Source organism: Accipiter gentilis, unplaced genomic scaffold (genome assembly GCF_929443795.1).
Source record: "Accipiter gentilis unplaced genomic scaffold, bAccGen1.1, whole genome shotgun sequence".
NCBI classification, from domain to species: Eukaryota; Metazoa; Chordata; class Aves; order Accipitriformes; family Accipitridae; genus Astur; species Astur gentilis.
The window spans coordinates 78,629-94,307 of record NW_026060816.1 but is presented as its reverse complement, the minus strand read 5'-3'; the positions used below and the strand labels follow the sequence as shown (position 1 = coordinate 94,307).

Below are 15,679 nucleotides of genomic sequence, written 5' to 3'. Positions count from 1 at the left end.
CAGAGTCGGCGTACCAAGCTCCTCTGGCGTTGCTGACATCTAAAGTTGCAGGTCACGTTGCTTAGGGAGCTCCCATGGAACCGATCCTTTAGGTGTGCGCTGCGTTCCTCCCTGGAGGTTCACCTTCCCTTGAGGGGTGGCGGGGGGCATGCGTCATACCGACAAGTCACCTCCAGCAGTCATTCCACAGGCTGTTGCTGTGGCCAGGAGGCCCGGGGGTTTCTCCCTGCCCTTGGCGGCCATGCCCTGGGCCCAGGTGCTGGGTGTCCCTGGCGCCTCCTCTGCCACTCGGCTCGCAAGGAGAAGCCTGGTGCTGTTCCTCTTCTCTCGGGCCATGGCAGGAACCAAGCGTGCAGCGCAGAGACCGCCCCTATTAGCCGTCCCCTCTCTGCGCCAGAGCTAAAGCCTATGCGGCCCCGCAGCCTGGAGGAGCAGGGACTTGATGTGGCTGGACACAACCCCTTTTCGTGGGGCGTAAAGGGGGTAATTTCGGCAGCCGCAGCCTGGAGGCAAGCCAAAGTGTAACCAGAGCCATAGGTTTGGATGGTGGGTGCCAACAGCCCGCCACGGAAGTAAGCCAGGCTTTGAGAAACAAGTGCGCGGAGGTGACCCCGGTGTGGTGGAAGGAAAGGTTGGTCATATTCAGACGTGGACCATTTGGATCCGTGACCAAAGCCCAGCCAGGCAAAGGCCAGGCAGCTCTTCCAAACTGTCAAAATAGCCCATTGCTGCTATTGCCATCACACCCCCTTGTCCCACTGAAACCCAGCTGCGCAGCCTTTCTATTAAACACACCTGTTGGCCGTGTTTCTAGGGGATACCAAAGGCGCTTCAGCCATGGGTGAAACTTCCACAGCTGACCTGTGACTTGAACCTTTCTGAGAGTTCTTTGCCTACCTCAGTTTGTGGGAAGATGTTCAGATGTTATCGGAAACCCTGGCAAGTCTCCTTTTTCCCTTAGGATTTATTATTTTGAGTACCGAAAGATGAAGAGAGGTAGTCTCCTTGCCATTTTGTGCGTTGGTGCCAAAATGGATCTGTACCTTCAGACTATGTAAGTAAGGGCATCTAGGGCACAGACATTCCTTTGGTTGTGGGGATGCCAGAGGTGAAAGACAGGGGTTTGGTTCCCTCTGCAGGAACTCTGCAGAGGTGTAGAGAGCATGCACGGTTTCCTCACCGTTCCTTACCAAGGCACCAAGGGACGTTTGCTACCACACTGTCAGGGGAGGTTCGGACTTGACGTGAGGAGACATTTCTTTCCCAAGAGGGTGTTCACACCCTGAAACAGGCTTCCTGGAGCGGCGGTGGATGCCCCATGCCTGTCAGTGTTGAAGAGACATTTGGACAATGCCCTTAATACCATGCTTGAACTTTTGGTCAGGCCTGAAATGGTCGGCTAGTTGGACTAGATGATGGTTGTAGGTTCCTTCCAGCTGAACTATTCCAGTCTATTCTGTTCTGTTCTGTTCTACTCTGCTCTGTTCCCTGTGCTCACCATGAGTCAAATACCAATGAGACCAGTTATTTGCCTGAAACACCAGGAGGGTTTCAGCTCCAAAACCACTTTGAAAAACACATAACACAAAGGTTGCAAGTGGAAACAGGCTATTATTTTTATTTTTCTGAGTCTGTTTCAGAGCCGATGCTCACAAGCCTTAACACAATGTGCCTGTGTAGCCAGGAGCAGGCTGATGCATTCTTCAGTTGAGCTTGAGAAAACATCCTTTGCAGCCCGGCAAAGGCAAGTCACAGAGCTACAGAAAGTAGCAGGAGGAATACAGGCCAAGCAGTCCCTGTTTCCTGAAGAGTGAGAACGTGCAGAATGAGGATCAGGACCGACCACGCACAGAAGAAGAAGGAGGAGGAGGAGGAGGTGTGTGGTACCGTGGGGTATTTTCCAAAGTATGAGAGGTAGAGGTGCAAAGCGTATTTTTGCGTTCGTCAACTTGCTGCGCCGCTGTGCTTCTTGGCCAACAATGCACGAAAGGCGCTCTCGTGCCGGCCGTGCGCTTGATTTGCATGCAGGGAGAGGCAAAAAGTGGCAGCTCGTGATGGGGCAGCAAGCCTGGAGCCCTTCCAAGCACAGGCTGTTTTGCCCAAGCCAGAAGCCCTGGGGAAACGGAGCTAAGGGAAGAGCAGAGCTCGCTCTGCTCCCGCTCCAGACTTGCCCTGGGCAAGAGAGCCTGAGAGAGCCAGGGCACGAGCGGTGCCTTGGAGGTGCAAGAGCAGCAGGCAGGGAGCTAGGCGAAAGGGCCCAGAGGAGCCCTGCCAAGGGGCTGTGCTCAGTGCTACAGAGGACAAGAAGCAACCCCCGGGAGCATCCCCTGGAGCCCGGCCTGGGAGTCAGAAAGGTTCCTCCCCTCGGATGCGGGGCACGAGGGCCACCTTCGTGGAGCACAAGCAGCGGGCACCTAGCCACAACGGCCCAAAGGAGCCCTGGCGAGGGGCCGTGCTCAGTGCTGTAGGGGAAGGCAAAAAACCCCTGGGGACACTTGCTAGCCCACAGTGGGGGAAAAAAAGCCTTCCTCTCCCCAGCTGCAGGGCACGAGATGCCATCTTCGTGGTGCACGAGCAGCAGGCAGTAACCTAGCCAGAACGGACCAGAGGAGCCCTGACAAGTGGTGCTGCTCAGTGCTGCAGAGGAAGGCAAAAAACTCCCGGGGCCCAGTGCCAATCTGCCCCGGGGGAAAATTCCTTCCTGACCCCAGAGCTGGCGATCGGCTATTCCCTGAGCACGTGAGCAAGACCTGCCTCCTGGTCCCACAGGCTGGTCACGCCTCCCAGGGAATGACCAGCCCCAGATTTCGTCAGGGCCGCTACCCAAGATGATTTTGCTCCATTGGAGGAAGCTCTGCTCTTCGGGATCCACCCGAGACTCCTCCCAGGCATCTCCCAGAGTCTTTTAGCCACTGCTTTACCTACCTACCGCCTCAGGTAGCAGCCCCAGACTCCTCCAAGGAAGCTACCGTTGAGGTTTTTTTCTTTCTTGGAGGAACCTCTGCCCTCCGGGATCCCCTGTGATTCCTTCCAGACGTCTCCTAGAGTCTTTTGGCCTTTTCTTATAAGGACCGGAGATCCCAGCTACCTGCCCCAGACTCCTCCAAGTAAGTAGTTCGAGACATTTTTGTTGTCCTGTAGAGAAATCTCTCAACTCCGACAGCCACCTGAGACTCCTCCCAGGCATCTCCCAGAGTCTTCTGTCCTCTGCTTTACCTACCTAAGGTGTCAGTTAGAAGCCCCAGACTCCTCCAAGGAAGCTACTGTTGAGGTTTTTTTCTTTCTTGAAGGAACCTCTGCCCTCCGGGATCCCCTGTGATTCCTTCCAGACGTCTCCTAGAGTCTTTTGGCCTTTTCTTATAAGGACCGGAGATCCCAGGTAGCAGCCCCAGACTTGTCTAATGAGGCTGGGCTGAAACCGCGACGTGAGGCCAAAGAAGGCTAAAGGACGAGGAAGACGAGGAGGAGGAGGAAAGAGGAGGCAGCAGGAGGCAAGAGCAGAAGCGTGAAGCAAGTGGAGGAGGAGGCAATAAAAGGCAAGAGGAGGCCCGAGAAGGACAAAGACACCTTTTCCTTCTGCCTCCTTTTTGCCTTCTCCCTCATCACGTTGCTTCCCATTTCTCCTGTTGCCTCCACCGTTTCCTACATCCTCCTCGTCCTCCTCCAACTCCTCCTCCATGACCTGTTTTATCCTGCATCCTCTTCATGCATCTTATGGCATGCTGTTGCCTCCTCCTCTTTTCCCTCCTTTTGCCTCCTTTTTGCCTCCTCCTAGTTTACGTCTGGGGTCCTCCCGTGTTCCCTGGTGCCTCATCTTTTTCTTACTCCTGTTGCCTCCTGTTGCTTCCTGTGGCACCCTGATGCCTCCTCCTCCTTCTCCTATTGATTCTTGTTGCCTCCTCCTCCTGCTTCTCTACCTCCTGCGTGGTGCTGTGTCCCCCTCTTGCCTCCACTATTTCTCTTCCCGCTGTGTCTTCCTGTTGCCTCCTCCTTCTCCTGTTGCCACCTAGAGCATTCTGTTGCCTACTTCTCTCTTTGTTAGTGTTGCCTCCTGTTGCATCCTATTGTCTCCTCCTTTCTCTCTTTGTCTTGCCTCCCGTTGCATCCTCCTTCTTTTGTCTCTTGTGTCCTGCTATGTCCTCCTCTTGCCTCCTTTTTTTCCTTCTCCTGTGGCTGGCTGTTGCCTCGTCCTCCTGTTGCCTCGTCTGGCATCCTGTGGTCTCCTCCTTTTTCGCTTTCTGTTGCCTCTTGTTGCCTCCTCCTCCTCCTCTTCCTGCTACCTCCTTTTGCCTCCTCCTGCTTTACCTCCTGTGTCCTGCTGTGTCCTCGTGTTGCCTCCGCCTCCTTGTGTTGCCTCCTCCTCCTCGTCCTCCTCTTGCCGAGACAAAGGTGACCTTTGTCTCGTGGTGCCTCTGCAAGGGTCCTCAGCAAAGCATGCATAGTTTATACAAAGTAATCAGGCTTGCCTAGTGAAGCTATGGATTAATGGTCCTCCTTAAAGGACAACGTCTCATGTTTAACCCTAAACTGAGCAGTATCACCATGGCTAGGCCATAACTCACACGTATGACTACACGTGGACTAAGCCCCAGATGAGAGCAGAAATTGTTGTTGCTAAGCCTGGGTGACAGAGCTGAGTGTGAGCCTCCCTGGTGTGAGCTGAGCGCATGAGTGCCCTGCCTGCTCCTGCCTTGGTGCTTTGGGAACTGGGGTGAAAGGGAAAGGCAGACTCGTGTAGTTACGGGACCTCTTGAGGTGTCCTGGGTTTGCTTTGCTCATTGCTCGTGTAACGTTTCCTCGGCTGTTCACTAGATAGGTGCACCGAGAGGCAAACCAGGCCATGACCTGGCTTTCCAATTGAAGGTTTCCTCTTGCAATAAAACGTGCTTCCGTTTTCTCGTGGGTAACAGCCTGAAAGATAGAAGCTGAAGCAGCGTGTGCCTGTTGTGCAAATAGGTAACAACAGATGGTTGTATTTGGTTGATCCTTAGTTGCTTCCTGCGTAGGAAAACTGTACGTTAATTTAATCTTTGTGTATAGGCAGGGCCTTGCTACTGTTACTGGGTAGGCAGCAAGTATGTGGATGTCCGGTCTTGTGCATGTTTGTGACTGATCTTTGTTGCTTCTTTTGATGAGGAAAGTCTTGCTGTGTACTCCCAAGGAATGAGAGAAATGCAAGGAACTGATGAAGAAAGAGCTGCCGATCCAGATGGGAGTGTTAGGTTTTACATTTTCTTGACTGTGTTCTAGCCAAAAGCCTTGTCTTAAACAACTGAAGTGAGCTGGACAGCTGGGTATTTGTCATCCCTGCGCAATTCTGTATCGCTACAGCCTTTACCAGCCGTGGTGATGGACTGGGGACCTGTCCTGTAGTGAGGTCAAAGAGGGTATTCAGGAAAAAAAAGGGTACTTTTCCAAAACGCTTACTAGACAGAAGGCAACAGCTGCTGTAGACAGGTGGGAATACACAGGAACAGGCAGACTCGCTCAGAATGAGGAACAGTGATCTGGGTACAGCTGTAGCGTGACAGTGTTCACGGCCTTGAGCAGCACAGCAGGAATTTTGAGGCAGCATGGCCCGGGCAGGGGTGTGTGAAGAGCTCCACCGGAGCGTGGAGATGGGCAGGGGAGAGCACAGTGCTGTTGGTGTTGGTGCGCAGCAGGGGACAGTCAGTGGAGGCTGCTCTCGGGACGTACAATTAAGAGCTGTCGTCTTGGTACTCAGTGGGAAATAACACGTTCCCAAAATAACGAGACATGACTTGTGGTGCGCATGCATTCATGGTTTCCAAGTAGTCAGGCAACGATAAGAGCTATACCCAATTAGCAGTCAACAGGAAAGGCAAGACTTCCTCTTCATAAAGGTGTTTATTTATCATAATATAATTTTATTTCTAATACAAAACTGTCACCATTCTAATAATAATTATCCACCTTTACAGTAATACTTACTCACCATTCATCAGCCTTCTCCATTTCTTTTTTCAGTCTTTACTTACACCAAACTGGATATAAAATGTAAACGCTGAAAAGTGCAGAAAATCCTGGACAGCCTTCGGCTTGTCCCAAGGCTCTCTTTCTCTGCAAGCCCAATAAAACAATGTCTAATTAGACTAGTGCATGCTAGGGCAGCAGGAGAGGATTAGTTTGGCCCATCGCTTCTTCACAGGAACATGGTGGGGAGGTTGTTTGTTTTTCTTACACAGGGACTGGAGGGGCTGGAGAATGCAAATACTGGTGTCCTTGATTTTGTGTGGATTGATGCGTTGTACATTGTGGTCACTCTTCCAAATCCAGGTCAAAGACGTACCAACAAGAGGCTGAATTTTGACATGCAGCATTGTCTCGAAAGGCACCTTGCGAGCGCCAGCCGATGCAAACGCTGCAGAAACAGGAGGACCCCTCCAAGAAAACTGCAGCTGGGGCGTTTGCTCAGCATTTCATGGTTGATCTTGTTGACTCCGTCTGGAGCAATCTTTGTGGGAGTGGCTGTTCCTCTGACCCACTTTAGAGAGGTTTATAAGGGTTTTTCTTCCTCTGTTTGCATGTGAACGTGGCAATGTAACGGGCCCAATAACTGTGACACACAACTGAACATCTTGTTTCTTGATGTTATGTACTAAAAGCACACCGAATTTATTTATTCCTTTGCGTTTGTGGCTGGGCAGAGTGTTTCTGTTTTCAAACAATGCCAGTTTGAAAGCTAACGCTTCTGGTCATCTGTAGTGGGTTTTGGGTTTGGTTATGGTTGTTGTTTTTTTTTTCCTGAGAAGAGCTGCTTTCATATTCCTGTGAATTAAGTGTCTGATTAGCACAAATAGACCATGTAGGAGGAATCTGTATTGTAATCAATGTATTTGGGCTGGCCAGACAAAGAGGTCACAGTTCTGAGAGTCTTTCTGCATCCTTCTCGAGGATTAGGAGAGCAAGGCAGAAATGAGTAGACATGAGAAACTCAGGGTTACTGTTGCTTAACTCCAAAAAGCGATGTCTGATGTTGAGAGGGCTCTGGCCCAGCTCCAAAAGGTGAGGAAGGTCAGAAAATAGTCAAGAGTTAGAACTAGAAGCTAACCTCTCCTGAGAGACGCCATCTGGTTCTTGCAAAGGGAATCTCTCTTATAGCAAGGACGGGCATCCCTAATGATTGTAACAAAAGGCAAATGACTCCCAAGTTCCTGCCCTTCGTCCTTAGTACAGGAACACGTTTTCGTGCTTTCTTCTGGTCAAATTACTGAAGCTATCGAGACAGACTTCCTTCTGTGGCTGAGGGCAGGAGGAGATGGTGGAGAAGATGGAGATGATGGTTCTGGGGGGCACAGAGCTTGGATGCAAGTTACAAAATCTTGGAATAGAAAAAGTTTGGCGTAACGGTATGTGTGCAACGCTAGCTGCAACAGTATCTTCATCTGCAGTGGTACCTGCCTCTGCAGTGGTATCTGCATGTGCAGTGGCCTTTGCCTCTGCCATGGTATCTTAATCTGTAACGGTACCTGCATCTGAGCTGGTAGTTGCAATGGTGTCTGCATTTGCAGTGGCATCTGCGTGGGTCTGCAGGTTACAAGTTAGAAAATCCTGGAAGATAAGCTGTTCTGCCTAATATTCTTGGCTTCTTTTAATTAATTATTTTTCTTTTTTTATGCTGCCTGGCCAGGACAAAAAAGCCATGGACAGGGTCTTTGTGGATTCAGAGAGGAGGTGTCATTTTGACTAGAACTTCAGATTGCCCGAGGTTTCTTCCTTTCCACTTTTACAGTCCGATACACCCGAGTGCTCTGGCTGCTCTGTTGCCTAGAGCCTGGGGCAGCAGGACCCGCTGACCAGTAACACTGGCTTGCCCCTGCTTTTACTGTTTTATATATTGCCAGGCTCACACTCGTCCCCCCGCTGCTGAGGAAGCGGTGTCTCTGCAGAAAGCAAGTGCCGAGTGCGTTCTCCAGCGAGGTCTGGAGATGCAGAGGCTGCGGTTGCTGGCGGCTCCTTCTCCCCTTCTGCAAGAGGGTCAGGAAAACACGAGTCAGGTCCGTGTTAAAACCGTTTGAGTGTCAGAGGCAATGCATGGATCGTTCTGGTCCCTCTCCACTAAGTGCAGCGTGGGCTGTGAGTGAGCGTGTTGCGGTGATCAGGAGGGTATTTTCTTCATGACAGAGGTGACAGTGCCTCCTTTCCATGGGGGCCTCAACCCGCGAATCACCAGCAGCAGGTTTCTGTAGCAGCGCTGTGCCCACTTTGCCCCAGCTCTGAGCTCCTCAGCCCCTTGGGGAAGCAGGAGGAGGGCAGGGACTGTGAGAACCAGAGGCAGAGGACAGAGGCAAGCAAGAGGGTGGTGCGGTGGCAGGTGACATTGCTGGGGTATGGTGAGGTCACTGGTGTGGGAGGAAGCTGATGGGTCAGAAGCAGCAGGCGGCACTGAGGTGCTCCCTGCACCGCTGCAGAACGTCCTGCGCCGCCCATCACCTCCCGGGAGGCACTGGGAGGGTGTCGCAGAGGGTGACGCGCAGCAGAAACGAGGGCAGGGGAGACTGAGGAGGGGACAGAGAGGTGTGTGGGCTGAAGCAAGGGGAGGAGAGGGGCTTTGTGCATCCTTCGTTTGTCCTCTGTGTTTCTCAAGACGCAAATCGGGAAGGAGATGTTGAGGGCAGTGGGCCAAAAATGTAATTCGGTGCAATTCCCCAAGTTGAGGCTGCTTTGCCCGTGAGAGGGAAATGGTCTAAAAATGGTCTACCAAATCCAGTGCAGCAGCAGCCGCCCGCGGGCGGCCCAGCTCCAGCCCTGCCATCTGAAGGCCAAAGCTGGGAAAAAGAGGTAGAAGGAGGAAGAAGGGGCAGCAGGTCAGCACCGAGTGGAGGCCCCCTGCTCAAAGCAGGGTCAGCGAGAGCGGGTGGCCCTCATGCGTGTCCAGACGGGCCTGCAGGTGGGCCCTGGGGCGGCTGGGCAGTGGCGTGGCAAGACGATGATGCAACAATGCGGTGGTGCAGCAACGTGATGATGCAGCAATGCAGTGATGCAACAATGTGCAACTGCTCTATATAAGCGCTTGCTGGAAGACCGGCTGTGGTGGCCACAGCTGGGTGCCTCTGGAGCGAGAGGTGCCAGCACAGGGTCGCAGCTCCAGGAGAGCTCTTGGAAGGAGCCATGGAGCACTGTCTCACTGCTGGCATCCGAAACGTGGACGCACTGCTGAGCGTAGTGGGGAAGGGGGGAAAGGTGAGCAGTGTGCCGATGGAGAGTGCTCAGGCCGGGAGCCTGGGACATGGCTGGGGAGCTGGGAGGGATCCCAAGGTGGTCGGGCTGGGGAGAGTTTGCAGGGAGTCCTGCCTCTCTGCCCAGCCTGGCTTACGGCTAAGCAGGTGGCAGGGCTTGCTGCGAAAGGACGCAGACGTGGGTTGAGGGAGGGTCAGGAGTTGCGGGGACGGGGGCGAGGAAGGAGAGAGCAGCTCTTGCCTGGGCCGCTCTGGGCGCTCCCCTTGGTTGGAGTCTTCCGAGAGCCTTTCTTGCAGCTGCCGTGCAGGAGGCTTATATGGAGATAGTGCCTGAGTGCCCATGAGTGTCTCCCTCTTTCTAGCTCGGGAACAGGAGACAGCCACTGGCAGAAGGAGGTCCTGGGCTGCTGGACCTCCCCCTTGGGGTCAAGATCCCTGTGCACGCGGGCTCCAAGCCTGTCTTCTGCAGGACAAAGCTGGGGGAAAAGGTAAAGGAAGTAGAAAGGGGTAGAAGAGCTCTCCTCTTTTACGGGGTCCCCGTCATTCAGAGAAGTCCTTGTGGCTGCCTGTTCTACAGTGGGCGCCACAGCCCTTCAATCTGGCAGCGCTGGGGAGTAGAGGGAAGCTCCTGGCTCCCTGGTGCAGAGACAAAGAGGAGGACTGGCAAGGTCTGCAGTTCTTTCTGCTGGCCTAAGATGCCTACTTTGCTGGTGGGCTTTGTCTTCTCTCCCCCAGCCCAGCCCAGCCTAGCTCAGCCCAGCCTGACCCCGCAGCCCGGCTGTGGTGTCCTCTGTGGCTTCAGAAGGATGGAGGAGAGTGTTGGTCCTCAAAGGACCTTTACTTTTTCACAAGTACCGCCTGGCACCCCTTTGCTGCTCTCTCCTTCCTCCTTCATAGTGTGCAAAATCTCTCTCACAGCTTCACCAGCCCTCTGGCTATTTCAATCTGGGAGATCCATACTGCCGCCTGCTGAGCACCGACTACAACAGCCTGCATGACCCGCATCTGCGGGCCTACCATAAACGCAAGGACAACCTGCAGAGGCTGAAGAGAGAGGGTTACGTCACCAGTGACGGCAGAGTAGGTTTGGGTATCGGGCTGATAAAAACAGTCCTCATCAAGCGGGGTTCCCAGAGCGCTTGCTGCAGCCGCCTGTTGCTGGCGGAGGGCACAGGGCTGTGGGGCTGCTTTCCCTGGGAGCAGAAGTAGCGCCAGCGTCCCTCTGGCAATTCCCACTGCTGCTCTTCTCCGGCTGCCCCGCGCTGCCTGAGCGTCAAGGAGGCAGCCGGTGCGAGGCCCGGTGCTGAGGCGAGGAGCACCGCTCGGCCCTGGCTGGGGGGGAGTCAGGGGCCCCGCCACTGGGTAGGGGAGCGGAGGGGAGGGGAGGGGAGGGGAGGGTGTGCAGAGGAGCATCTCCCCTCCCGCCGCTGGGTTTGGGCTGTTTTGGGGAAGGCAGCCTACGGAGCTGGCTTGAGAGTTCTCGGGGGATTTCTCCCCTCGTCTCTCCATAGGTGGTTTGCACTCTGAAGGAGTTCAATGAGTACAGGCAATATCTGACCACGCTCAAGCTGGAGGCAGAGAAAACATTCATGCGAGAGGAGGTAGGCAAAGCGGAGTGTTCGTGGGCACCGGTCAGCGGCACGGTGCCGAGGGCTGGGGCTTTACTTGCAGCATGTTGGGGAGGGGAGGCGGTCAGTGCAGAAGAGGTGAGGGCTGTGCTGCTGGGCCGGGTCTTGTGGCAGGGAAAGGAGTACCGGGCTGCGAGCTGAGCTAGCGCAGGGTGCAGGGGTGGGCATGGGCGGGACAGCCACGTGCAAGCACGCGGAGTCCCGAGGGAAGCATTTCTTTTCTGCCCTCGTCGCGTGGCTGAAGCGGATCGCTGTCCTGGGTCCGCGGGGTGCCTCAGCGTGCAGGGGCGTGAGCGCTTGTCCAGGCAACAGCAAGCCACAACCCAATGTCACCTTTCAGAAAAAGCTTCAGCAAGACCTGGCCCAATCAGAGGATGCCTCCAAACTGCCGGGAGGGACTGACGTTTCTCACCCGCAAGAGTGGCTGCCGCAGGAGCAAAGACAGAGTTTGCCAGGTGGAGAGAGGAAGAGGAGGCAGAGGTAAGAAAAGGCCAAGTAACGCTTGCTCTTCAAGGGGGCCTCTGGTCCCTGAGAGAAGTGCTGGAGCCTCCTGTTGGAGTAAACAAAGGCCAGTGGTGGAAGGAGCTGGTGCGGGCTGCAGTCACGTTGGCGCAGTCTGTGTTTGGAGCCTTGCACAGGCAGGAGGACTACTGGAGCAAAGTAACCAGGAGCAGGGTGATGGGAGTGGCCGAGCAGAAAATGGCCTGGGCAAGACGGTCAGAGGTGCTCCTTCTCAGCTGCCTTCCTTTCTTTTGACAGGCATCTGACTGTGACCAAGAAGCCGATGGAAAGACTGGAGGCTCTTGAAAAAGAGCAACGCCTCCTCCAGCAGGCCAAGTGCCAGCAGCAGCAGCAGCTGGGAAAGAGGAGGCAGCCAGGCATGCAGAGCAGCTCCGACAAGTCCGCTCTCAAAGGAAGGCCGGTGAGTAGGAGCCGGGTGGATGCTGGGGGCTGCCTCTGCTGTGCAGCAGCACGTTGGTACCTGGTACTCGGGAGAGGACGCTGCCACACACACAGAGCTGCTCAGGACTTGCGAAGGGTGCTTGGTCACTGAGGAGGTGGTGCCTGGCCAGTGTGCGACGTGTCCTTGTTTGAGGGTGGCTGTCGGAGACTAAGAAGCGGTTGCTTGCCTTCCTGTGTCTCAGACACGAGGCACTAGCCCTTTCTGACACAGAAGTGTGCCTGGGCGCTCTCAGTGGCCACTTCTGAGCAGGGTCTCACACATTTAGCACAAACCTGCTGCACTAGTGGCCGCACGGTCCATGGTGCTGGTTTCGCGCCTGGTTGAAAAAGTCTTGGTTTCGTCCAAAGACTTCTGCATCCAAAGATGCAGTGTCCCTGAACCTGACAGTGCCGGTGCTTGGCCATTCGTGGGTTGGTTTTCTCTTCCAGGAGGTCTTTGATGAGCTTAGCGGAGAGCCTGCTGTTGCCCAGTCCTCGTTAGCGGGGGTCCCGTTAAACATTGCCCGGCTCCATCCCTTGCAACAGCCACTTGGGAAGCATTTCTGGATAGTGTGGGGTGCTATCCATGCTGGGGTGAAGGGTTAAACTCCTTCTGCCGTGGCAGTCAGGCTGTCAAGCTGCAAAAGAGCAAATGACAATTTCCGGCTGCTGCCTGGCTCTGTGCTTGACTCGCAATTTCTTCCCCACTTTGCACGAGGCTGGCAGCCCGCGGTGGACCTTCAGGCTGCCTCCTGTCCCAAGGACATTTCCTTGGGCTGGCAGACAACAGCCATGTGCCTCAAGAAGAAGGATCGTTTTCTTTTCTGCTCTCAGAACAGCCGTTCCTGGCATTCGGCCCTGAAAAGGGGCAAACAGGGCACCCTGATAGAGGGCAGCTGGGACCCGTGGCAGAAGAGCCTGGTCCAGTACCTTCGACAGCTTTCCCTCTGCTATTGGTTCTGAGGTCCAGGGGGGCTACAGTGCCCTTTGCTCTAAGCAAAATGGCACCTGCTTGATTCTGAGAGGTGCCCCTAACACTTGGCTCCTGGCCGCAGGAGACCAGAAACCTCGGTGTGCCAGGTGGCCTACAGAGAAACCAGAGTTTTTCCAGCTTGACTGCTAGGGACTCGTCTGGGCAGGGGTCCTGTGAGGAGGAAGAGGAAAGCAAAGGGAGGTGAAGGAACCCATTCACTCATTAACTGCTCCTCCTTTTAGTCTGCAGCGTGTGCCGGAGAAGAAGTGCCTAACAGCATACAGCCTACGGTGCTGCGGGCTACGCTGGCAGAAGACCAGGAGCTTAAAGAGGTGGCTGAGACCGTGGTCCAGGAGGTGCTGGAGCGGGTGAAGGCGCTGGATCAGTCCGTCCGCGTCTTAAGGAAGGCTCCCCATGAGGTCCGTGGAAGGCTGTTTGCCAGTGCCAGAAGGCCAAAGCCTTTGGACACTTCTGCGGATCGCCGGGACAAGATCAGACTGGTGGCTCAAGAGATTGTGGCGAACGTGTTGGAGAGCTTTGGGGAGCACTTGGTGCCCAGCACGTCTGAGGCAGCCGAGCCTGGGCCAGCAGGCAGGCAGAAGCTGTCAGAGCTTGTTGCGGGAAGAACCAGCCGAGCAGGCAAATCTGGAGAAGAGAGATGGAGGGAGGCAGAACTAGCATCTTCCGACAGAGCATCTTCACAGTCTTCTATCGACAAAAGGACGAAAGAGGCTGTTGAAAGTGTTAGCTCCACCTTGTCATCCTTTGTAGCTTCTCAGTTTGAACAGGACTTCCGCTGTCAGTTTTCTGAGATCCTGAAGATTCAAGGAGTGACAGAAGGACAAGGACCAGCCAGAGCATCGGAACGGCAGATCCCAGAAGCAAGCAAGAGAGCAAAGGTGCCTGTGTTGCAACCACTGCAAAAGGCTGCTGATGTCTCACGAGTGAGTTGTGAGATTGCCAAGGAGAGCATCCAAAACGCCATCTCCAGAGTTCAGCAGCTGGATGCTGAATTGATCGGGTATGCCAAAACCATTGTCCTTGAAATTCTGGAAACGGTGAGGAAGAAGTTAGAGGAAGAAAGGAAGTCCAAGCAAAAATCGGAGAAGCTTCAACCAAGGGAAGTCTTGCCACCTCTCAGCCTCCCTGCAATAGTCACGCCTTCGGAGGAAGCGGGACAACTCAAAGAGGAGAGCTCACGTACTCTCCTCCCACCTCTCCGCCGAGGTGCTGCGCAAGGTGCTCGCCAGACAGCAGAAGGCCTTCAGGAGTCCAGGGATTCCACCTCCGGAGCCACAGCAAGGTCTTCAGTGCCTGCACTGGAAACTCTGCGTATACTCCGGCCAGGGAGCACCGCAGACACCCTTCCCCCCACGGGCCCCCAGTTTCCAAGAGAGCCCATGCCTCCAGCGGGTCCCAAGCGCCCTACCCAGGCAGGAGCACGGCACAGACCAGTGCGTTTAAAGCTTCTCCCGGAGGAGCCTGTGCAGCCTGAGTCATTGAAGAGGGCGGTAGCTGGGAGCCTTGTGGAGGATGTCCTGAGGAGGTGTGTGGCTCCAGGGCCACAGAGCCCCCAGGCAGCTCCCCCAGGCAGAGAATAAAGAGTTTGCTCCCAAGGGCTTGCTTGTGCCTACATTTATTGATGCCAGGCCATACTGTGTCTGGGTGTTTTCCCTGCAAAGTTTTCCCTCGTCTTCCTCCCTCCTACAGCCTCGGTCAGGCCAAGACCCAGTTCTACAGGGAATCTTAAGTAGGGATGAGAAAAGGAGTCAATGTTTCTGCCTTGTTTAGAAAGCTTTGTGGCTGGGCTATTGGAGGGGCTGGTCCAGCTCTGTAAAGCTGTACTCATGCCTTCTGTGAGTCCCATAGGTGGGCGCTGTTGAAGGCTGCGCCTTGTTCTGTGCATTTATTCTCTCGTCCCCTCACGACCTCCTGATGGGCCTTGGGGTTCCTACCCAGGCCCGTTGGTGGTCCTGTGTCGCGGTAGAGATGGACACGACAAGTAACAGATCATGCAAAATGGCTCCTTTATTGTTCTAACACACCTTTTTATCCCCTACTTCAGAGTATGTGTTAGTATATGATTGGTTTAGTTAGTAACGGTTCTTCTTATCGCTATCTTGTTTTTGTACCACTCTTCTCGGATCTTCCCAGACTTTCAAGGATACACTACAAGCTGCTCAAGGTCGCGCTGTTCTCGAACTGTCAGGCATTTCGTAGACCCGTTGCATCCCCCGACAGTCCTGTCTGTGTCGCAACAAGGGACTGGCCTTCAAAGTGAGGCTTTGGGCCCTAAGAGAAGGGTTTGGAGCATAAAAATGAGGGTTTGGAAACTCAGGATGTGGCTTGGACCCTGAAAACGACTGGCTGGATCCTAAAAATGAGGCTTTGGAGACTGAAAATGGGAGTTCGGCAACTAAAAAAGTGGCCTTGGGCTCTAAAAAGGAGACTTTGCCAACTGCAGGGGAGCCTGTGGACCCTCAAAATGAGGGTTTGGAGCCTGAAATGGGGCTCTGGAAGCCAAAACTAAGACTTTGGGAAGGGAAAACGAGGCTTTCTGCCCTGTAAGTGTAACTTTGGAGCCTAAAAGCGTGGCTTTGTGCCTTAAAGCTGAGGGTTTAAACCCTCCAAGTGAAACTGTGGGCCCTAAAGAACAGCTATGGGTCATAAAAGGCCAAAAGGTTTGGACCAGAACAATGAGGACTTTGGCCCTCCAGATGAGGCTTTGGGCACCAAAAATGGTGGGGGAGATGCTACATGTGACCCTTTGGGCTCTGCAAAGGAGGGGAACCTATTGGTGTCGATAGGGCCCCAAGACATGAGGCTTTGGTCCCAAAGAGAGGGCTTGGGTCACTCCAGGGGAGGCCCTCAGCTGTTAAAAGAGGCCTTTGGACTCTCCAATGGAGGGTTTGGGCCCTAAGAGTGGGGCTTTGGAA

At 54.3% G+C, this 15,679-nt stretch overlaps 1 protein-coding gene across 1 annotated transcript; it reads left to right on the top strand.

Moving 5' to 3' along the window:
* The first annotated feature begins 10,226 nt into the window (after nt 1-10,226).
* Nucleotides 10,227-15,232, top strand: LOC126036734 (uncharacterized). Its single transcript, XM_049796747.1, has 7 exons — nt 10,227-10,280; nt 10,712-10,801; nt 11,169-11,308; nt 11,588-11,750; nt 12,986-13,541; nt 13,689-13,943; nt 15,189-15,232. Exons 2-7 carry the CDS (start codon nt 10,790-10,792, stop codon nt 15,230-15,232), a joined length of 1,170 nt encoding a protein of 389 aa, XP_049652704.1. The 5' UTR covers nt 10,227-10,280; nt 10,712-10,789.
* Nucleotides 15,233-15,679: the final 447 nt, after the last annotated feature.